At 34.7% G+C, this 24,080-nt stretch overlaps 1 protein-coding gene across 3 annotated transcripts; it reads left to right on the forward strand.

Annotated features, from left to right (window-relative positions):
- The first annotated feature begins 16,242 nt into the window (after positions 1-16,242).
- Positions 16,243-21,508, forward strand: Ubc7 (ubiquitin conjugating enzyme 7). 3 transcript variants are annotated; one of them, XM_076517267.1, is made up of 2 exons: positions 16,243-16,510; positions 17,223-21,508. In XM_076517267.1, exon 2 carries the CDS (start codon positions 17,235-17,237, stop codon positions 17,739-17,741), a length of 507 nt encoding a protein of 168 aa, XP_076373382.1. In that variant the 5' UTR covers positions 16,243-16,510; positions 17,223-17,234; the 3' UTR covers positions 17,742-21,508. The 3 variants fall into 3 exon arrangements, with proteins under 3 accessions (XP_076373382.1, XP_076373383.1, XP_076373384.1); XM_076517268.1 differs by lacking the exon at positions 16,243-16,510 and adding an exon at positions 16,571-16,730; XM_076517269.1 differs by lacking the exon at positions 16,243-16,510 and adding an exon at positions 16,580-16,716.
- Positions 21,509-24,080: the final 2,572 nt, after the last annotated feature.

Below are 24,080 nucleotides of genomic sequence, written 5' to 3' on the forward strand. Positions count from 1 at the left end.
CTCCCCCCTATTTAGTGCATAGTGGAACAAAGAAAATGTTGATTTAATAGGACGCGACCCATCTTTCTCCTACCGTGTTCGAATCCCCGTCGCACCAAACATGCTCGTCCTTTCAGCCGTGGGGTGCTATAAAGTTACGGTCAATCCCACTATTCGTTGGTAAAAGAGTAGCCCATGAGTTGGCGGTGAGTGGTGATGACTAGCTGCCTTCTCTCTGGTCTTACACTGATAAATTAGGGACGGCTAGCGCAGTTAGCCCTCGTGTAGCTTTGCGCGAAATTCCAAAAATAGCTTTCCCTACATTTTGGGAACTCCATCAGCTACAGAGAAAAGTATAAGACTTGTATAGTAACCTGTTCACTGTATAACAGGGGTGCCGAAGGCGTGAAAATAGACCATTTTTTAAAATAAAGGCTATAGTATTTACTTCAGTGAATTTCAAAAAAATAAAAGGTCTAAACCTCAAGCGCTTTCGAGTAGCAGACTGTTGTTCATAACGATAAAGTATGATGATTAGTGAGTACAAAGTGATAAAGGAATTTAAGAAAAGAGTTAAAAGAGACTTAATATTTAAAGAAGAATTAAAGTAAAAAATAAATCTGCGATTTACAGCAATAAAACTATAACGAGAAAAGACTGTTATGACCAGATCAATGACCAAAAGTGAAGTAAAAAAGTTTTTTTAAATATCGCGCGAAGCTATACGAGGGCTAACTGAACTTGGCGTTCCTAATTTAGTAAAGACAACTTAGAAGAAATAGTTAGGCAACTAGTAACACAGAATATAGGGAATGTGTTTGGTATAGAATATATGTGAACATCTAAAAGATACAGGATTCTCGCCATTCCTTAAAGTGGGTCTATAAAATTCAGGAAGTCTCTTAACTCTTAATCTTGAAAAGTTATTGACGGATAACACGTAAAGGATATCAGACAGTCCCTAAAGAGCAGGACATGCCATGCTATCACAGGTCTCAGACGTCACTCTACTCCTAACGCTGAGACATTATTAAGGATTGACGAGTAAAAAGTATCAATCAGTATAAATCTTGTCAAGGTGTAACAGCTACAGGAATTCGGTTAATTAGAAGTGAAAAGAACAGATGTATAAGGTCACTCAGGTCCTAACGTGGAAAACTATTTGTGCTCTGCCCACCAGTTAATATTCCTTGCTGGCCAAAATCTTTAGGCCAATGAACATAAAGAAAAAGAATTGCTTTGTTAGACTCAACCACTTATTTGAGTAGAGCTTCGAAAGATGAAAATAAAAAAGGGAAAATAAAAATAAAAAACATTTTACATTTAATAGGGAAAATGTGAACACTATGAAATTGGCCTAAATACTAGCTGGTCAAATGTTTAACCTGTTAACTGCCAAGTATTTCAGCTGCTACAATTCCAATCTAATGCTTCTTCATTTTGTAACTTTTTCGTAACGCCATTATGGATCGAAAGTGAAACAATTTGTAAGCAGGTCAAATGCATTATGGTGCTAACATCTAGCGTTGAAGTTAGGTATTATTGAGAACGAATTAACTCGTCCGTGGCACTGTGTTACTGATCGGCTTGGGCGAGTTATCTCGTCTATGGCACTAAACAGGTTAAGACCATACCAAAAAGAAGTCCTAAACATGGTAAGATATGCCCAATAAGTGGTCTCAGTAGTAAGTTGCACGGCCGTCATTGCAAATAACTTCAAACATTCGCTTTGGCATGGTCGATATAAGCGTTTGCAGAAGGCTGGCTGGAATTTTATTCCAAGTGGTGAAGATGGTTTCACGAAGATCATGAACTGTTTGGAATTGACATCTCTTTCTATAGACTTCCCTTGCCATCCACCCCCAAACATTTTCAATGGGGTTCAGTTCGGGCAAACACGCAGGATGGTTTAACAGAATCACGTTATTCGCCATGAAAAAGTACTTTGTCCTGCAAGCATTGTGTATTGCAGCGTTGTCCTGCTGAAAGATCCAGTCATTTCCACACAAGCGAGGGCCTTCGGTCAATAAGGATGCTCTCTTCAACATGCCAATTTAGTTAGTTGCTGTTTGACGCCCCTGTATAACCTGAAGCTCCATTGTTTCATGGAAGGAGAAAGCACCCCAGATCATGATGTAACCTCCTCCACAGTGTCGTGTAAAAACTATCTCCGGTGGGTTATCCTCATCGTGCAAGTAACGTTGGAAGCCATCTGGACCATCCAGGTTAAATTTTTTGTCATCAGAGAACAGAACCTTTGTCCACTTTTCTACATCCCATATTTGGTGCTTTTCAGCAAAATTTAACCGAGCTGTTTCGTGGTGTGGAAGGAGGCGTGGTTTTTGAAGATGTTTACGGTTCTTAAAGCCTTTTTCTTTTAGATGTTGTCTTATTGTTTTTGAGCTGCATTCTGAATCCGTTAGGGCTTTAATCTGGTTAGACGATCGGCTGGTGTCTTGCCAGACAACCCGTCGAATCCTCCTGCTCAACGCCGGCGAAATTTTTTTGGGCCGACCACTTGAAATTTTCGTTCCGTATCCCTCAGTGTTTTTAAAGAAATTTGCAACAGCAGTTTTACTACGCCCAATCTCACCATCGATGGCACGTTGAGAGAGACCTTGCTTTTGCAGCTCGACAATTTTGCCATATTCAAACTCTGTTACTTTTTTAGCCTTTGCCATGTTTTTACGCAATGTAACACAGGAGATATCAGTGGGAGATGTTGACAATGCTAATGCTTGAACACAAATGACTAAATATCGTTACGTGTTTATCGATTAACGCTTCGTTTCAGTATGGTCGTAAACGTTTGACCAGCTAGTATTTAGGCTAAGTTCTTAGTGTTCACATTTTCCCTATTAAATGCTAAAGAAGTTTTTATTTTTATTTTCCCTTTTTTTAATTTTCTTCTTTCGAAGCTCTACTCAAATAAATGGTTGAGTCTAACAACGCAAAATGCATATTTTTTCTTCATGTTTATTGGCCTTAAGATTTTGGTCAGCAGTGTATATATATATATATATTAGTGAAAATGAAAATAAATACATTTTAATGAAGTTAAATATGCAAAATCATAAGAAAAGACTCTGTTAAAAACAGCAAATTCAAAACTTTGACTATTTATATTAGTTTGTTATAACTTAAAAAACAAGCCGAAACAAAAATAAATTAAACAAAAACGCTGCAATAATTGAAAAGTTCCCAGCGTCCAAGCTATAATGTGGGATTATAAAATGTACCCTAGTTTTGAAGGTGACTACAGCGGTAGAACTCACGTTGCAGTGGGAACACACCGTCTATTAGTATTAATCTCCATTCACCAGTCTCACATAAGAACTAAAATAACAGGAAATAGAAATTATTTATGCGAGATGTAAGTGCTCAAGCCCACAACGTCCCACATCTATATCACCCTTCAGTGCCTGCAGACAGTTGTGGGAAGGTGACTGCTCCCCAGAGTAAAGAAACATTAATTGAAATAAGAAGAAGAGGGTAAGTAAGTTGAAAACTACCTCTAGAAACCTCCATTTACCAGTCTCACATAAGAAATAAAGATAAAAGATAAGAAATAAAAGAGATAATTACATCAAGGAGTTCGGCATAAAACCACAGAAACTGTATGATTTAGAAAATAGTAGTAAACTTTATAAGGAGCAACAAAGTCTTGTTTATCTACTGAATTTCGCAAAACTACTTGAGGAGTATCTGCACTAGCCGTCTCTGATTTAGAAGTGATAAACTAGAGGAATGGGAAAAACAACAAACTAGTCGACATTAACCACCGCCAACTATTAGGCTACTTTAATCGAATGGTGGGATTAACCGTCATATTATAATGTCCACCAAGATTTGAAGGCCGAGCACAGTCGCTGATGGGACTTGAACTCACGAACAGCGGGTTGTATTCTGAGTGACCACAATTGAAATATTCGCGATTGTATTTTTAACTGTATGAACAACATGACTGCAACCATTTTCAGGTCCCAAGGAGTTTCTGTTGACAGGGTGTTATTGCTACGTTTTGTTTGTTTGTTGTTGAATTTCGCGCAAAACTAAACTACACTAGGGCTATCTGCGCAAGCCGTTCCTATTTTAGCAGTGAAAGATTAGAGGGAAGGTAGTTAGTCATCACCACCCATCGGCAACTCTTGGGCTAGTCTTTTACCAAGGAATAATGGGGTTGACCGTCACATTATAACGCTTCCACGGCTGAAAGAGCAAGCACGTTTGGTAAGACAAGAATTCGAATCCGCGACCTTGAGGTTGTGAATCAATCGTCCTAACCATCTGGTTTTGTATATGTATTGATGGTGAGACAGAATAAGTGTTATGTTGAAAATGTAGTTTGCGTGTGGTATCTTTCAATAATGAAGATAAGCATAAACGATGTATGGGCATAAATTTTGTGTTTATGGTGAAAAGCGAATAAATGGTAAAATTAAATTATGCATAAGTAATTATGTGATGGCCTGACATGGCCAAGCGCGTAAGGCGTGCGACTCGTAATCCGAGGGTCGCGGGTTCGCGCCCGCGTCGCGCCAAACATTCTCGCCCTCCCAGCTGTGGGGGCGTTATAATGTGACGGTCAATCCCACTATTTGTTGGTAAAAGAGTAGCCCAAGAGTTGGCGGTGGGTGGTGATAACTAGCTGCCTTCCCTCTAGTCTTACACTTCTAAATTTGGGACAGCTTTGTGCAGTGGGCTAACAACCTACTCATTTAAATACCTGTTGAAGAATCCGCAAGCGATTGCGGCCTTATGTTGCTAGATGGAATCTAATAGTGATAACTAACTAACTAATTATGTGGTATATTTTCATTGTATGAAGGGGTACCCTAGTAGATCAGCGGTAATCGAGAGGAATTATAACGTTAGAATTCGTAATTTGATTCATGTAGCAAACTCGGTACAGACGACCCACTTTGCTCTGAAAACGAATAAAAATTTGAAATGAAGAAAAAACTATACATTTCTACAATATGAGGAGGTATTTCAAACCTGCCCGTGGTATTAATAGCTAAGCTATGTTTCTGATTTGTAAAACTTTTTTTTTCAATTTGTCTTCTTGCGTTGATGAGGATAAGTGTAAATACTGTTACTCTATTTTTAAGTAGACAATGAAAATTGAAGTTTTGCGTGCGTGTTTGTGTGTTTTCTTATAGCAAAGCCACGTCGGGCTATCTGCTGAGTCCACCGAGAGGAATCGAACCCCTGATTTTAGCGTTGTAAATCTGTAGAGAACTGCTGTGCATGATAATCCCTGGGATATCGTAATGTTGCAAAAGAATTTCTAGTTGTCCTGACGATGAGAAAGAAATAACATACATCTTCTATATCCATGAAGACGATAAATTGTAACACTCTTTCTAACTCTGACATTGTTTGTTCTATGTTCTGAAATACTGTGATAATCATGTCGTTATAAGATTGTAGTGAAAGTGTATGATGTCAAGTGTAAATTATTAGGTCGAGCTGTTAAGAAGAAAAAACTTATTTTGATTATAAAGCCATAGAACAGTTCTTCAATGTGCATAACAGTTAGCTTAGTGGAACAGTCGTCACGTGACCTTATTCTGAGCGTAAGGTATAATTTTGGCTAGTTTTGATGCAGTTACATAACTAAGAACCTCATAACCTAGCAACAATCCCGGAACACAACTAGTTGCGTGTGTATGATGGACAAAACTTTCTATATACTTATTAAAACACGATATATTCTACACAAGAGATCTAGGTCTAACATGGTTCGTACTGTTTGTTTACCTCACAACTCTTGCGCAAAACTACACAAGGACTATTTGCGCACAGCCGTCCCTGATTTTGAAATTATAGATTAACGGAAAGGCAGCTAGTCAACAAAACCACGATTTTCTGACTGAGAAGAGGGATTTTATTAGTGCTATGAACACCAGATTCTTAGTTACCTTTATGATTTTGGTGATAACTATCCTCCTTTGATTTAAAGTTTATCTTTTGTTCTATTACAAAGGGCTGTAGTTTTTTCCTTTATAATTATCACATGCCAAGAAAAATTATCTACTTTTGTGAATACTTCAATCTGAAACAAGTAGATAGATCACCTTTGTTATTCAAATGCTCAAAGAGTTCGTTCCTTAGACATACCATTCAACTCCACTTCCATGTACCATCATAGCTTTCATTTCTAATGGATGTTTGCAAAATGTTGACATTTTATGAGAAAACATCTTTAATCTAGTTCAGTAGAGAAATTACAATAATCTTATAACAGATCGTAAGTTTTGCAATGTTTTTTATGTTTGTTTACAATGATAATGTACAGCTGTTAACATAGAGACTGGCGTAATCCAATGTAATTTCAAATGGGGTTTGTTCACCACAGTTGCGGCATTTATATCCTTAGGTTTGATAATATTTTAAACGGAAAACTTGAAAAAGCAAGTTTATTTCTTTGTATGTTTTTATTCTGCAACGCCATGCTTCATTTGTAACTATTAGACAAAAAGTGTCATTATGGTTGTCTTATTTTAGAAATCTCAACAGTATTCTACATTTATATTAAATAATAGTAATCTTGCAATCTAAACTATCCTCGTGTTAAAGTTTCCTTTATGCAGAAGATCGTGTTCACATTATAATTCTTCTTTTTGTTATAAATTAATTTCCTTGTATAAATGGTACTTAAAGGTCATGGTTTTTAACACTAAGTATGCTGTGTAATAATTTCTTTCCAAACTGCTGGTTTGGCAGTACATAAAACATGTCAAAACTTAATCATATCAAAACAAATTTATGAAGTCAATCAACAAAATAAAATCTAAGAGTATAGTGTGGTTACTCTCACACGAGTAAGAAGAATTAAATATGATAAAAGTGCAGAAGAACACATGAAAAAAGTATTGTAGAGAAACAGAAAACACTTGTATAAAGCTCTAAAGATATACCGCAATGTAAGATTTAATAAAAAAATTAAAACTTGAAAACGATTTTAGTAAAGAACGTACGGTATGAAAAATATATGTCTGATTGTAAAGTTCTAACTACATATGAATGAAAGAGAAAAATCATTATATTTTATACATAAAAGTAATAAATTACATCGTGTTAAATCACGTATTATAGTAAGACTGTAACACTTTTTTTACGGCTCCAAGTACAATCCTGTATGAAACGCGACGAACCAGAGGTCTGACCCTTTAACCATTAGTCCATTCCCGGTCACAGCTCACCGAAATTGCCATCTACCCATGAAACTAATTAATGTGAAACTTGAATAAATAGTTCAGTGAGAAACAAGCATACTAAACGATTAATAAATGGAAAAACAGAAGTTTGTCGTGACTTGTTCATTCTCTAGTTTGTTTTCTGAGGCCAGCCTAAAGATTTATAATGAGGACTAACGTTTTTCGATGTTTATTTAAGGTTTATGTAGATAGTTGGAAACTTCTTTATATATATAATTTGTTTTCGACATTTTTCTAAAAATTCTTCACTACGCAGGGTCTACATTAATTTTCATAAGATTTGATTTGTTTTTATTTCGCACAAAGCTACACGAAGGCTATTTGCGTTAGCCATCTCTAATTTAGCAGTGTAAAAGAAGAGAGAAGGCAGCTAGTCATCACCACCCACAGCCAACTCTTGGGCTACTCTTTTACCAACGAATAGTTGGATTGACCGTAACATTATAACGCCCCCACGGCTGAAAGGGCGAGCATGTTTGGTGCGACCGGGATGCGAACATCTTGGTTTGTTACATTTTACAATACTGTTAATACTGTACTTTTGAAACACAATCTCCTTATTTTGATCATTTCGTACTCTGTTTATGCAGGCATATATTTTGTTTGTGTACTTCAAGCAGTTTTTTAAATTAATTTTTAATTAATTTTATTCACACACACATGGCAAACAAACATAGAAGTGATTTTTTAAATACAAATGAGTTACACTGCGAGTGTTGAAATTCCAATTTTAGCGTCATAAGACCTCTGGTTTACCACAGAGTCAATAGGAAGGCTTTCCAAATATGAAGTATTTATTATTACCTTCAACATCTTAGGTGTTATTACTCAACATAATGTATTCATTTGATCTATTTTTCTATACTGAGAGCCCGGCATGACCAGGTGGTTAATGTCCTCTACTCGTAATATGAGGGTCGCGAGTTCGAATCTCGGTTGCACTAAACATGCTCGTCCTTTCAGCCGTAGGGACGTTATAATGTGACGATCAAGCCCACTATTCGTTGGTAAAAGAGTAACCCAAGAATTGGCGGTGGGTGGTGATTATTAGATCGACAGGTATAATGAGACACAGCGAGATTTGGAATAGAAGAAGAACTCTGTAGAGGAGTCAACAGGAGGATGTGAAGAATCTTGTTGGGAGGAGATAGTGATCCATAATCAAAGTGAAAAAGCTAGAAAAGTAGCAAACTAAGACCACAGTGTGGTGACTGTGAGTCCAGAAAAGACATCTTTGTGCTTTCAGATCCTAGCTCTATGATGCAAGAATGATGATAGGAAAAAAAAAGACTTCTTGATCAAGTGCACCAAAAAATCTCCCGGGAATCAAGGTAAGAACCCAAACATTCTAAAGATGAAGTAAGCTTCAGCCACACCATGGTCTGGTCTCTGTCTAACCACCAAGCTAGATCAACTCTGATTGTTTAGGGAAATGTAAAAAGGAGGTTCAAGGGATACAAGGAGAAGTTACACTGAGCTAGGAGTGTCTGTCCATTAAGGGGAATGCATACGAGCCCAACTCATGGGAATGAGAGCTTCCAAGAAAGTCTACACCCCAAAAACTATAGAACATATTAAGCTGTAGGAAATGTGAGGTGAAGAAGTTGTGAACCTTGCTCCAAACCTGAAAATGAAGAAGAGAAGGCTGGGCCCAACCAAGGTTGAAATGAAGAGAAAAATCCCTAAATGAATGGTATATTGAGTTGGAATACAAATGGAGTTCCCCACTGTCATCAGGAACCTCACCCATGCTGCCTCTTGACTGTGAAAGGGAAGAGACTAGCAGGAGATACTCGTGCATAGAAAGAGGAGTGCAAAGACTCATAAAGTGAAGTTGCTGGGTATGAGTTAGTACCTTAGTTCAAACAGTACAGCCCTAAACTGCATCACTCAACATAGAGCAATAAATAAGTATCAGTAATGTGGACACTGTGAGTAAGCATTTTGAATTGTAGATTATGAAGAACATTATAAAGTACATATAAAAATGAGCCAAAACAAAATTCAGCCTTAAAACAAACAAAAAAAACACACACAACATATCAGTAATGTAACAAAGCAAATTAATTTAAGTCCTACACTGGCAAATATTAGGATGGTAAGGGACAGTTATTATTCATGTAAAACAATGAATTATACATTACTTACAGAAATTATATGTACATGCAAACTATCCAAACATACATAGTTCACAAAGTACTTATTAACAGTGAATTGACAAATTGGATCCAGTAAGCAACGATATTAAGCATATTACTTAACTTTTACCAATAACAAAAAATCTTAGAAAGTGAATTAAACCAATGAGGTTTAAAAGTTCGTGATCACGAGAAAACCCGCTTGTAGAGAAAATTATATATGTAAAAAACGGCTGGTATGAGTAGAGAAAGCACAAGGTAGAGGAGCAAACAACGTTTCGACCTTCTTCGGTCATCGTCAGGTTCACAAAGAAAGAAATAAGTAATTTTGTTTGGTGAGCATAGTTTTATGGCTGTGTTTATTTGGTTTTTTAGTATGTTAAGTTTTTGTTTTGTTTCATATGTTGAGTCCCAAGGAATGTATAGTCCAGTATGGGTAATTTTTCGGCAGATTCCTGTTTTAAAATTAACGACAAATTAGACAAAATAAAACAATACTTCATCAACATCAACAAGTTTCCTCCACAAACCGTAGAAAACATTATACACACACACCTAAACAAAAAGCAAAATCAACTAACAAAAGTAAATGTACCCCACGATTTAAAAAATCACGAACCCATATACTCCTGCATACCATATATTTCTGACATCAGCAAAAAAATGACCAACATTTGGGAAAAACTAGTAATAAAATGTGACATTTCAGTTAATACCAAATTTATTCAAAAACCAGACACAAAACTAAGGTCTATACTATCTAAAAACAACAATGACAAACACAACACCAACATTATTTATAAAATACAATGTAATTACTGCCACGACTTCTATATTGGAGAAGCAAGTAAAAAAATGGAAACCAAATTCAAAGAACACAAAAACTCACCTTCACACGTTTTCGAACACTGCAAGTCAAATAAACAGAACATAACCATAGAAAACACACTAATACCAAATAAAGAAACAAACATAAACAAACGCAACGTTAAAGAAGCCTTACTTATACAACAACTCAAGCCCAAAATAAACCAGTACGAAGGAAAACCTTTATACCTATATTAATAAATATAATCCAACATCTAAGCACACCCTCTACATTCCTACACGCAGTTACACAACCCCATTCAAACATGTGGTCAGCTATCGGTTAGTTACCTCTTTCTTTCTTTGTGAACCTGACGATGAACATAGAAGGTCGAAACGTTGTTCGCTTCTCTACATAGTGTCTTTTCTACCCACACCTGCCGTTTTTCACATCTGTAAGGTTTACAAGTTCGTTAGATATCATTATATTTTAGGCTAGCAGAACAGTGATCAAGAATATTTGAAATAAGAATGGTCGATAGACACCTATATTTTTCCTTCAAACCTGGTTGTCAATCTTAAAATATATATTACATCTTGAGTAGACATTTGATAAATGAGACCTTTAGTTTTGACTGGACAATTTCTGTTAAACACAACATTCAAATGGATATACATCTTTTGTTAATGTGCTTTTATTTACATGTTCTTAACCAGTGATGATAGTAGAATTAATATGTGTTTGTGTTTTCTTATAGCAAAGCCACATCGAAATTGAACCCTTGAGTTTATCGTTATAAAGACCGTAGACTTACCGCTGTAACACCGGGGGACTAGTATAATTAAATTAAATTAAATTCAAAGAGTTTACCAGTGGCGGCACCAGGATATTTTCGTTGGGGAGGGGGGGGGAGCTGAGGTAAACTGTGGAGGGGCTTCCCAAAATGCCATCAATATGAAGTATGGATGGTAAATTATAATAATGTAAATACCAAGGTACATTTCAGAAAGGTGTGCTATTTTGAACTGCGTTTTCAATGCAGTTTTCATTTAAAACTCATACTCTGATTAATAATTCATTATTATAAATGTCCCCCGTTAGTACAGCGGTAAGTTTACAGATTTGCAACGCTAAAATCAGGGCTTCGATTCCCCTCGGTGGGCTCAGCAGATAGCGCGATGTGGCTTTGCTATAAGAAAACACTCGGATTATTACAATTTAGAAATAATCTGTTTATGAAAATATGCGTATATGTAAAAGAGGAAGCTCACCTAAGTTCCACTCAAGGTAATACATAATAATAAAGAAAATCAAGATTAACTTGGTGATGTCGAGAAAACCCACTTGTATATTAATATATATGTAAAAACGGCTTGTTTGGGTTGAGAAAATATTTTACGTAGAGGAGCGAACAACGTTTCCAGCTTCTTCGGTCATCGTCAGGTTCACAAAGAAAGAAAGAGGTAACTGACCGGAAGCTGACCACATGTTTAAAAGGGGTTGTGTAACTGAGTGGCGGTGTTAGGTGTTTGAATATATAATTTTATATTATTTATTTTATTATTTTTAATATAGGTATAAAGGTGTTCCTTTGTATTGGTTTATTTTGGGTTTAAGTTGTTGTATAAGTAAGGCTTCTTTAATTTTGCGTTTGTTTATGTTTGTTTCTTTATTTAGTATTTGAGTGTTTTCTATGGTTATGTTGTGTTTATTTAACTTGCGGTGTTCAGACACGAACAAATTTAAACCAATACACACAAAGCTAACAAAGACACACGAAACGCGACTAAATAAAATACTACTAAAAATGAAAAAAAAAAAAAACACAATTTCACAAATACTTTATTCCTACCTACGTAAAACCGACTCACTCTCATTACAAATATACGGCATCCCCAAACCTCATAAACCAGATTGTCCATTACGACCAATAATGTCCACATATGAATCGTTTAATTACAATCTTGGTAAATACATAGCATGGGCATTCTCCAAATATGTAACATCAGCCAGCTCATTCATCAAAGACTCTTTTAATTTCAAGTCTAATCTAAATCAACTTAATCATAAAGCCTTAATGGCCAGTTTCGATGTTATATCCCTCTTTACAGAAGTTCCAACCACTGAAGCCTGCAAGATAGCCTTAGAACTCTATATCCGAGACCCTAACCCAACTATAGACATTCCCAGCAACCAATCAGCAACCCTTATAGAATTCACCACGATGAAGACAAACTTCATGTTCAACAACCACAACTATATACAAACAAATGGCCTAAGCATGGGCAACCCAGTATCACCAGTTCTAGCCAATATTTTTATGACACAAGTTGAAACACAAGCAATTAACACAGCATTACATCCACCACTATACTGATGCAGATATGTAGATGACACGGTTGCGGGATTCAGATCTACAGAACACACACTTAATTTTTTAAATCACATTAACTCTATAATCCCAACATTAACTTCACATGTGAACAGGAAGAAAGCAATCAAATATCATTTCTTAACCTCAAAATTACAAGAACCGACACTCAATTCAAAACAGAAATCCACCGAAAAATCACCCATACTGGACTATACATTCCTTGGGACTCAGCACATGAAACAAAACAAAAACTCAACATACTAAGAAACCAAATAAACACAGCCATAAAACTATGCTCATCAGATAAAATTACCGATGAATTAGACAAAATAAAACAATACTTCATCAACATCAATAAGTTTCCTCCACAAACCGTAGAAAACATTATACGCACACACCTAGACAGAAAGCAAAATCAACCAACAAAAGTAAATATATCTCACGAATAAAAAAATCACGAAACCATATATCTATATTTAAAATAATAAAATAAATAATATAAAATTATATTTTGAAACATCTAACACCGCCCTCTATATTCCGACACTCAGTTACACAACCCCTTTTAAACATGTGGTCAGCTTCCGGTCAGTTACCTCTTTCTTTCTTTGTGAACCTGACGATGACCGAAGAAGCTGGAAACGTTGTTCGCTCCTCTACGTAAAATATTTTCTCAACCCAAACAAGCCGTTTTTACATATATATTAATATACAAGTGGGTTTTCTCAACATCATGTACAAGATGTTTTTACATGTACAAGATTAGCTTGGATTGAACATTTAATATACCATTAAGAGTAATTAAGCTACAAATCAAAAGAAATATAACATAAAGACATGGTCTGCATAGCAGAAACGAATTATCCCATGTGAAGTTAATACACTCTGAAGAAAAGTAAGGTCACCATCAGGCTAACTATCTTTCAGTACGTTGCTATGGGACGCATGACACAAACTTCCGTCTTAATGAAGGCGTTGAGTGCTACAGATCTATGTCTCTTTGATGTTAATTGTTAAGCAACAACGACGATTGTGTTTTCCGTATTTTATGAATATATGTAAGTAACAATAGTGGGAGGCTTCGCTCATTTTTGGATAGGCACAGACAGAATTTACAAGCCAAAGAAAGCATGCTCCCTCCAAGCCATGCCAGTGTTCACAACAATATGGTCACACTAGCAACTGGAATTAAAATTTACAAGTTGTAGTACTTATGACTTTAGCTGTTTTATGTATAGTACTTTGCATTCTCTGGTGGATAATTGGTAAGTTTCTGGATTTAACATAATGTTTTGGGACAACTAAATTAATTTTATAAACCTCAAAATCAGCCCTTATCATTCATGCACTCATCAATCTTTCTCTAAAACTATAGTAAACTGACTGCCTGTACAAAATATGAAGGTAACCCATTCCAAAGGCCAACCTACCTATAAGAAAAATGAAACTGTCTTAGCCGAAGTTGACTCATACCCTGCTAAAATTATTATTCGTGTCCCTTAGTCTTACTGTTCTCACTGTTAAATACGAAAAAAGATAATACATCAACATTTGCAGTGCCCTTTACAATCGTAAACAAACTCAATCAGGTTCCTTCTAATTTTTTTTATGGGTTTCATCCTCTCCTCCTATGACAACCACTCCATCCCAGGCACCATTTTAGTAACCCTTCCCTAAATTCTTTCCAACAATTCGATATGTTTCTCTTTTTTTAAGTAAAGAGCCTGGGACTGAACACAATGTCCTAAATGTGGTCTAACCAGTGATTTGTACAATGAAGTTATAACTTCCTTGGATTTATCTTCATTATTTCTGCAAATACAAACTAAAATCCTATTTGCTCTACCACTCGTAACAGTTTACTGCTTGAATGTCTTTGTCTTTTTGAATTTCGCGCAAAGCTACTTGAGGGCTATCTGCGCTAGCCGTCCCTAATTTAGCACTGTAAGACCAAAGGGAAGGCAGCTAGTCATCACCACCCACCGCCAACTCTTGGGCTACTCTTTTACCAACGAATAGTGGGATTGGTCGTAACATTATAACGCCCCCACGGCTAGAAAGGCAAGCATGTTTGGTGCGACCGGGATTCAAACCCGCGACCCTCGGATTACGAGTCGAACGCCTTAACACGCTTGGCCATGCCGGACCTGCTTGAATGACTTAAGAGACTAATCGTCTATTACACCAACATCCCTTTCTTTCATAACACTGTTAAGGTTATTCCAATCCAAATTATACTTATAATTAAAATTATGAGAATCCAGATGTATAATCTTGCATTTATTATAATCAAAATTCATTTGCCATTTATTTGTCCAGCTCACTAGATGATCTAAACTTTTTGTAAAGCAGCAGCATCCTCTTTACAGTCAGCAACACCAAAGACCTTAATGTCATATGCAAATTTAACGTGTGTATTGACTGTTTCTTCACCTGTATCATTCATGCAAGTCAAAAAGAGACGGTTTTAAGACTGAGCACTAAGACACCCCACTTATGACATTAATTTAGTTTGACTGAATTCCACTTATAACAGGCCTGGCATGGCCAAGCGCGTAAGGCGTGTGACTCGTAATCCGAGGGTCGCGGATTCGCGCCCGCGTCGTGCTAAACATGCTCGCCCTCCCAGCCGTGGGGGCGTATAATGTGACGGTCAATCCCACTATTTGTTGGTAAAAGAGTAGCCCAAGAGTTGGCGGTGGGTGGTGATGACTAGCCGCCTTCCCTCTAGTCTTACACTGCTAAATTAGGAACGGCTGGCATAGATAGCCCTTGAGTAGCTTTGTGCGAAATTCAAAAACAAAAAACAACAATCCATTTATAACAACCCTCTGCTTTCTTCCATCCAGCCACTCTTCTATCTAATTTGCTAACTTATCTCCCACACCTATAGAGATATTTTTATAACCTTTTTATGTGACACCTAGTCAAATGCTTTATGAAAATCCACATACACCAAATTTACACTTTTACCCTTACTTGCATAAGCAGTAACATTTTCAAAGAATGCCAAAAGATTTGTAAGGCAAGATTTCCCCTTAGTGAAACCACGTTGGCTAACTATTAAAATTCTAAAATTTGTTAAATGACTTTGCAAAACATCTTTTAAGAGAGTTTCTAAACCTTTTCCTATAACTGATTTGGGACTAGAAGGTCTATAATTACTAGAACAATTTTTATCTCCTCCCTTGAATAGAGGAATGATATTAGCTAATTTCCAATCCTCTGGTACCTGCCCACTATTCAAAGAAAAACAAAAATAAGTGGTTCACATATCTAATATTTGACCTATTCAAAACTCTTGAGGAACTATTATCTGGACCAGGAGACGTATCGTTTTTTAAACTTTCCAATTTTTAAAAATAAACTCAGAATTAATACAGTCATCTTGTTTGTTTGTTTTTTTCCATTTATCAAATGTTCAAGATATGGAATACTGCTTAAACCTTCGTTAGGAAAAACCGAAGATAAAGCAAAATTTAATAGCCAAGCCATTTCACAATTTCACAAATATCAGATACTAGTCCTACCCTCATTCCTGCAATGCTAAAATATAAGACTATTCCCTGCAATGAATAGAGCTCAGAAAACCCATTAATGTCAGTGACATATCATTTTATTGTTTTCCTAGTTTTTCAGTTAACATTTTTTTTTCATATGAATTAACCTAATAAGTATTAGTAACAATAAAACAAGGGAAATGCTGAAACTTAATATGAAAAAAAAAGTGCTTTGAATAAACTGTAACAGTTTTCGGATTTATCTCAAAACTATTAGTTGATTTTCCATTATTTTTTTATGTACAGCGCGTAATGAATATTTGTAGAGCAGCAGGTCGAATCAGTCCTCATAGTTACATTCTTATAAATATAGGTTATTGTGTTAATAATTTAGGAAAGTATTGATATTTGGTAAAGTTTGACATTGACTCATAAAATATCGGATTATTTCAAGGACTGGGTATAAAGAATACTTGTTTGTATGAAAGGTGAGATACAGTGTTTGATTAGTAACTGCTTCGCAGCGTACACTCACATTTAGAGCAAGTTTAAATTATCAGTACGCTCGACACGTCATGTGTTTTGATTGTCGTTAAGCCTGAATTTGTATCAGATTTGAACGGTTTAGTTTCTTTGGGCTAACTTATTTTAGGCCTCGCACACAAAACGAAATAACACCAAGAAGCATAAGAATGTAAACCTGACACTGTCAGTGAAGCATTGTAAACTTAAAACTGTAAAATTAATTGTAAAGTGTAAAAATGTATATTATTAATAACAGAAACAACTGCCATTGTTCACAAATTATTTTATTTTCACACATTTGCATTGTGTTAGTGTTATAGTGACGCTGTGCTAATTTGAGTAATAGGAAGTGTAGACAAAGTGAACGACGACGTAAAACTAGTATTACAATTTAAAGTAAAATATGTGGCTTTTACTATTTAAGTTTTAATTTTAAAACTGTGTATATATAGATTGTAGTAGTACCCTAGTGTTATTATTAGTAAAGCTAGGCTAAAAACGTAATCAAGACATTAGAATTGCCAAGTAAATTAAATTGTGTTCATAGAATAAAGACCTTCAGCTAGTAAAACTAACATTAATCTAATTGCACAAAAATGTATTATATATGTATATTAATATTTAAACTTGAATCTTAAGTTAATCACAGTCTGATATGATTATTATAATAATTAGATTCAGGTGACAATGGCTCGATCAGCTCTGCGGAGGTTGATGGCTGAATATAAGCAGTTAACTTTGAATCCACCAGAAGGAATAATTGCTGGCCCAGTCTGCGAGGAAAATTTTTTTGAATGGGAAGCTTTGATAATGGGACCAGAGGGAACATGCTTTGAGGGTGGTGTTTTTCCAGCAAAGTTAATATTTCCACCTGACTATCCTTTAAGCCCTCCAAAGATGCAGTTTACATGTGAAATGTTTCATCCTAATATATATCCCGATGGACGTGTCTGTATATCAATCCTTCATGCTCCGGGTGAAGATCCAATGGGTTATGAATCAAGTGCTGAACGATGGAGTCCTGTCCAAAGTGTGGAGAAAATATTGCTTTCTGTGGTCTCGATGCTAGCAGAACCTAATGATGAAAGTGGTGCCAATGTAGATGCAGCCAAAATGTGGAGAGAGGATCGTGATCAGTTCAACAAAATTGCTGATCGATTAGTTCGCAAATCTCTAGGGTTGGCACCAGCTTGAACTGTGTAACATGAGCTTTACAGCAAATGAAATTACGATTAATAAAAGAGTATGCTGGATTTTCATAGTCTAATCATTAGATCAAAAAATTACACTAATAATTTGTGTATGTACTTAGTTTGTAATCCAACAAAGTAATTGAAATTTATTATTGGGTAATTCTAATGACACTTGTGAAAGTTTACATGTAACTTATGTGCATAACATTATTCTAATTTTTGTTATATCTTAATTAGGAGTTATTTCACTACTTCCTACTTTGCAGAATTATCACAATCAAATGTGGGTTATTTATTCTACTGAAATTATTAAATGCTTCATACAGCTTTCCAATAAAACATTTCACATGTAATGGATTCATTGTTATTAATGTCATTATGTAAGTAATTTGTGAGTGAGAGAAGCTGTCCAACAGTGAATTTCATATGATATACTTTACAGTGAGGTTGGTTGGATTGCATACTCAGATGTTAAAAGGCAAAATCTTGCAGCCTAATAGCTAGATTAGGTTCCCAGCTGCACAGTATATATATATAAAAAAAATGTATCATTAAATTTGCTAATGGAGGGCACAGAAATCTTATTTCATTATTCAACATTTCTTGTAGTTTAGGCTTTAGTTGCTTCACTTTCTAAATATGTCTTTTTATATATATATACCAATTTATACTGTGTTGTTAGGGACAAAAATAACTAGATATTGTATAATCTTTCATTAGTGTAAACAATTTGCTATTAAAATCATGACAATATAAAGTTTAGCTTTTAATATAGCAGAATATTTATTTTTCAATGTGAGAACTAATGATACAACTGAATAAGCTTCATAATGGCACTTAAGTGTAGACTAGCTTTTTTTTTTCTTTAAAACTTGATAAGGTTTATGTATTTTGTTGTTAAGATGTTTATTTTGCTGTTAGCATGACTTGTTTTGCTATTAGAAAGTTTTTTAAACTGAAATTAAAGTTTTCTACAAAGATCTAGCAAAGTTTTTCCAGAGCAAGCTCTCAACAAATGAATATTCTGTGGTTCCTTAATGTATGATATTGTTCTTTCTTTTAACAACAGCAACTGAAATGAATATTTGTATTTTAATTATTCCAAGTGTACCAGTGTGTATTTTTGTGGCTTAAGTTAATTACCTGATATTAACCCTTTCACAACAGGTTTGGTATAATGTATACGAGTTCATCTGCACATTTGATCTATCGATACAGCATGTGTATCTTCACAAAATATGGTAGACTGTTAGTAGATTATATGTATTGTGTGTACAAAAAATCAGTTTTTTTTAATGAAATATTTTTACTAAAGATTTGTTTGTGAAAATAGTCATTTCATTACTAGTCTGAGTGAAATGTGATTTCATGTTATAATTAAAAACTTTTCTTCATCCCAAAAATCTCGGTTATTATTTGTATAAACTCTAAAACCTCCTAAATTAATTTCACATGTATTTTTTTCAGTAAAACTTTTATATTTTATTTTCTATACTATAACGATGTAGGGTCTGTCACTTAACTAACCTCATAACCATCATAAAAAAAATTAGAAAATAAATATAAATTATGCTTTTTTCATGCTAGAATGACTACACATTATATACGAAAATATAAATGTTTAGTCTAAGTAGCTTAAATCTCATAATGCTATATATGAGCATATATATGAAATAGAAACCGTATAACACAAGCACTTTTGAAAGATAGACCTTGGGTTTCCCAATTTGCCCCTAAGGAAGATAGGTACACCTTGTGAAAGCTGTCAAGTTACAGGGATTCTGTTTAATTTCTATCAAGACTCCTTAAACTTACATGTCTTTTATAATATGATGTATGAATATATATTTATTATTATACTAGCCTTCCAGTCATGCCAACTAACATTACATAACTTGCATTGACACAGTGTATGTGCACTTGAGTTGTGTATTCAGTAACATAAAACTGACCTTTAGCCTTCCTTGTCTTAGATGTATTTTAGTGGCCTAGTATTTTGTAATATACAGTCACATTTCAATTATTATACATTATATATGTATATAGATCATTACTATTCAGAAATAAATTATTAAACTTATTTTTCTTAAAATATAGAACAATAAATCAAGAATTAAAGCAAACAATTATCTTTTTTCACAATCGCCTTTGAACTCAGTTGTTACTGTGCATAGTTTCCTAAGCCTTTTACATTTTTCACATATAGCATGTGTTTTAGTGTATTTTCTTATAGCAAAATCATAAAGGGCTATCTGCTGAGCCCACTGAGGGGATCGAACCCCTGATTTTAGCATTGTAAATTCAGAGATATACAAAAAATTTTTGTTTTGTATATACAGTTGTATAACCAAAAAAAATAATAATAAATAACTATACTGATACGATATAATTCCACTATAATTTATTAAGCATAGTAATTAAGATGTATTCAGATTTTAAAAAATATGAAATTTCAAGCAGACTAAAGACACAATCTACCTCCAGTAACTTTTTCAAAGATTAAAATGCTGAGAAAACCACTGGGGAAATTCTAAGCTGTTGATTGGTTATACACATGTCATATTGTGTAGTAAGAGTATTTAAGGGACTGTTTCAAAAAATGTAAAGAGTTGAATGTGGCCACCAGTACATAAGCCACATCTCGGTAAAATAAAAAGATATGAGGTTCTTATTTTATATTCTACCTTTTCAATATTAGTAATTTGAGTTCCTAATTTGTGTGAAATTGTGCACTTAGTATTTTGGCATCACAATCATCTAATTTTAAACTGTGCTGCATTCAACATACTATGAAATGTGTTATTTTAATATTTAATTTCAAATTAAGAAATTAACTCATATAATATTAAAATTTGAATTATAATCTAAAATTTGATTTCAAACTTATTGTTGTAAATTAATAAAATACTAATTAAATAAAATTTTGAATGCAAGTCAACAAATGTGATGACATGGCTGTTGAACCCTGACCTGTTGTAAAAGGGTTATTATAATTTTAAAAAAATAAGGTTTAGGGCATAATAATGTCATCCCTGTCAATTCTTTGAAAATATATAATAGTGATTCTGGTTTGGAAGCATTTTTGCTTTGTTATAAAGGCAGTTTTTGGTGTATGATACACCATGTTTTTATATTGAAAATAGTAAGTGATCAATGTATTAGATATAAAATAATAATTGATGTATACTGACAAAGATTTTTAAGTCTGGATCTCTCCTTTCCCAGAGAAAAACAGAAGTGTTCAAATGTAAATTACCATTATCAAACAGGGAAATAACTGTGTCTGTGTTTAGGATTTTTAGTACACAGAAGAGTAACTTAACTGAAGATATGTACAGAAAGTAACTTGTGTGTGTGGAAAAAAATGGATGTATTTAGTGTACATTTTTGGATATCTATGAAATACACTTTACACACAGAAAAAGGTTGCTTAGTAATTGTTTCTAGTTGTATGTTTCATATTTATGAAGCCCTTTTAGATTAACCTTTTTATGTGTTATAAAAATGTAATCCTTTCTAAGGAAACTAGATGGACTTTAAAAATCAACATTTTATTCCAGGTGTAGAGTTTATGTCAGAACTTTTAAATAGGAATGCAAATCAGTCATGTTTGTATAGTTGAAATATTTTAAAATTGAAATCTGACCAGAATTAAATGCTTTATTTTGCTTATTACAATGTAACTTATGGTTTGAGATATTGATTTGTGAATGTTACATTTACTTGTTATTTGTATGAATATTTTAATAAATAGAATTATGAGACATCTTTATTTTTGTAGTTAATATTCTTCTATAGGTAGCATAATGCCTAAACTTACTTCCTCTGGAGAGGAGAATGATCGGAGGAGACTTGCTTAAGGTGTTTGTGATTATTTAAGGTACTGATAATATAGATCAGTGGTTCCCAACCTTTTTTATCCCCTGCACCCCTAAAAAAATTTAATATGTTCTCGCACTCCTCACAGTGATTATTTATTTTAGAATAAATGTGAAGATGGCCAAAACAAATTTTTATAATTAGTTTTTAATGATATATAAACAAAAACGAAACATTTGGAAAAGAAAAAATATTACAACAAACTAAAAGTTGCATAAACCCTACGTGGCCTACAAAAAAATAATTTTTATCCATGCATGAAGTGAAATTTCTTTGAATTTGAAATGTTCATAAGCCAATTTAAATTTAATGACTCATTTGTTCCTGTTTATTTCTTACGAGTTTTTCAAAGCATGGCAATTTGTTATTGATAGCAATCTGCAAGTCTGCCTGTGCACCCAAGCGATTTCTAGATTTTGTCTTGATTGACAAAAGGACACTAAATCCAAACTCGCTTAAGTATGTTGTCACAAATGGGATGAGCACATTTAGTGCTTTTTCACATGTCCATTGCCAAACACCAATATTGTTCCAAAGTTTTGCTTTCCAACTGCATTTCAAGAACTTGATTTGTGCGCAGTTTAATAAGATCTTCCTTCAGTTCTTCATCATTCGACATATTATCAAAATTGAAGGAGTAGGGATTCATAATCCATTCTTCAAGAGTTTCCAGTTCTCCTCCAAAATATCCATCAAATGACTTTAATAGTATTTCCAAATGATCCACAATCTCTTCACACACACATGGAATTAGGAACTCTTCCTCACCTACCGTTTCTTCAAGTGATGGAAAATTTGAAAGATTCCCTCTTTTAACTTGTCAACACCAAAGATGTAACTTTTCTTTGAAAGCATTTAACTTTTTGCAGCATTTCAATATGTTTGTTTTTCCCTTGAAGAGATACACTCAGGTCATTCATATGAGTGAAAATATCACTCAAATAGGCTAGCATTTGGTTGAATTCTTGTGATTACATTTCTCCAGGCAGATCATAGTGACATTCCTTCAGAAAATTGTGACTTCTTCTCGCAGTACAAAGAAGTTCGTTAATGCTCTCCCACATGACAGCCAGCGGACTTCTGTGTGGAAAAGCAAAACTGAATGCTCACTTCCAAAATCTTCACAAAGTGACTTGAAGAGGCAGTGGTTCAGAGCGTGACCCCTAATCCAGTTGATGGTCATCACAGAAGTGTCGATGACCTTTTTCAACTTTGGAGGCAATGTTTTTGATGCTAAAGCATGTCGATCAAGAAAACAGTGAGTACCTTGCAAGTGCGGAATCTCTTGTTTCATCAGTGCAAAAAATCCTGATTTATTTCCTAGCATAGCAGGGGCACCGTCGGTACACACAGAACCAATAATTTGGATATCTAAATCATATTTCACAAAGAAGTCCTTCACACACTGGAAGACATCTTTCCCTTTTGTGGTTGTTTTCAGATCTTTACAGAACAGGAAATCTTTCATTATGGCACCATCATGGACATACCTCACTAGTGCAATGAGTTGACTGCAATTTGCAACATCAGTTGTTTCGTTCAATTGGAGAAAGATTTTCAAGGAACTAGCCCTGATATCTGCGATAACTTGGTCCAAAATGTCCGAACTCAAATCACCAATTCGGTTTTGAATAACATATTTGATAACGGCACTAATTTAAGCTTGTTTGAGGCTTCTTTTCCCAGAACAATTGTTGCCATTTCTAATGCACACGGTTTTATCACCTCTTCTGCAATTGTATGGGACTTCTTTGATTTGGCTACTTTATATGCCACATGGTATGAAGCCATCAGCATTGGTTTGTCAGCAGATATAACATCTAATCTTGGAAGGGTTGCTTGAGAATCAAAGTGGGCCCTTCTACCTTTCAATGATTTAACATCATGGCCTGCAACATCTGCTCCACCATGCTGGTTGTTGAAGTGTTCCTGCAGCTCAGATGGCTTCAAATTTGTGTTTGAAAGGACAGTGTTGCAAAGCATGCACTGGGGTTTTTTGCAGATCCTCAGTTGTTCCAATGCAAGTGAAACCAAACTTCACATAATCATCATTCTATTTCCTTTTCTTTGACTTAATGAAGTTTTTTTGCACGAACACAGAATCAACAATGCACTGACTACCATAGCATCATGCATGGGTTTATATACTCTGAGACACTTTCTAGAACATTCTCGAATATACTTCACATGACGTCATTGATTAATTCTGGATACTTCTGGAAGTTTCTCGAGTCATGATCACGTGAATACATAACATAAATAAAATATAAACACTTTAAGACAGCGTTCACAAACGTAACCTAATGAGTTGTGCCTAGTATTTAGGTCACATTTACGTTTCGTATGTTGTTTGTTTACAGTTGTACATTAAGATTTCGGTCTGCACCGGTGATTGTAGAAACGATAGTTTATCATAAGGTAAAAAGCAACGTCTGTAACAAGAAAAATAAGAAATAAAATT

This window comes from Tachypleus tridentatus, chromosome 8, assembly GCF_004210375.1.
Source record: "Tachypleus tridentatus isolate NWPU-2018 chromosome 8, ASM421037v1, whole genome shotgun sequence".
NCBI classification, from domain to species: domain Eukaryota; kingdom Metazoa; phylum Arthropoda; class Merostomata; order Xiphosura; family Limulidae; genus Tachypleus; species Tachypleus tridentatus.

Coding starts and splice junctions, on each gene's coding strand:
- Ubc7 (XM_076517267.1), top strand. CDS start 17,235: ATGGCTCGATCAGCTCTGCGGAGGTTGATGGCTGAATATAAGCAGTTA.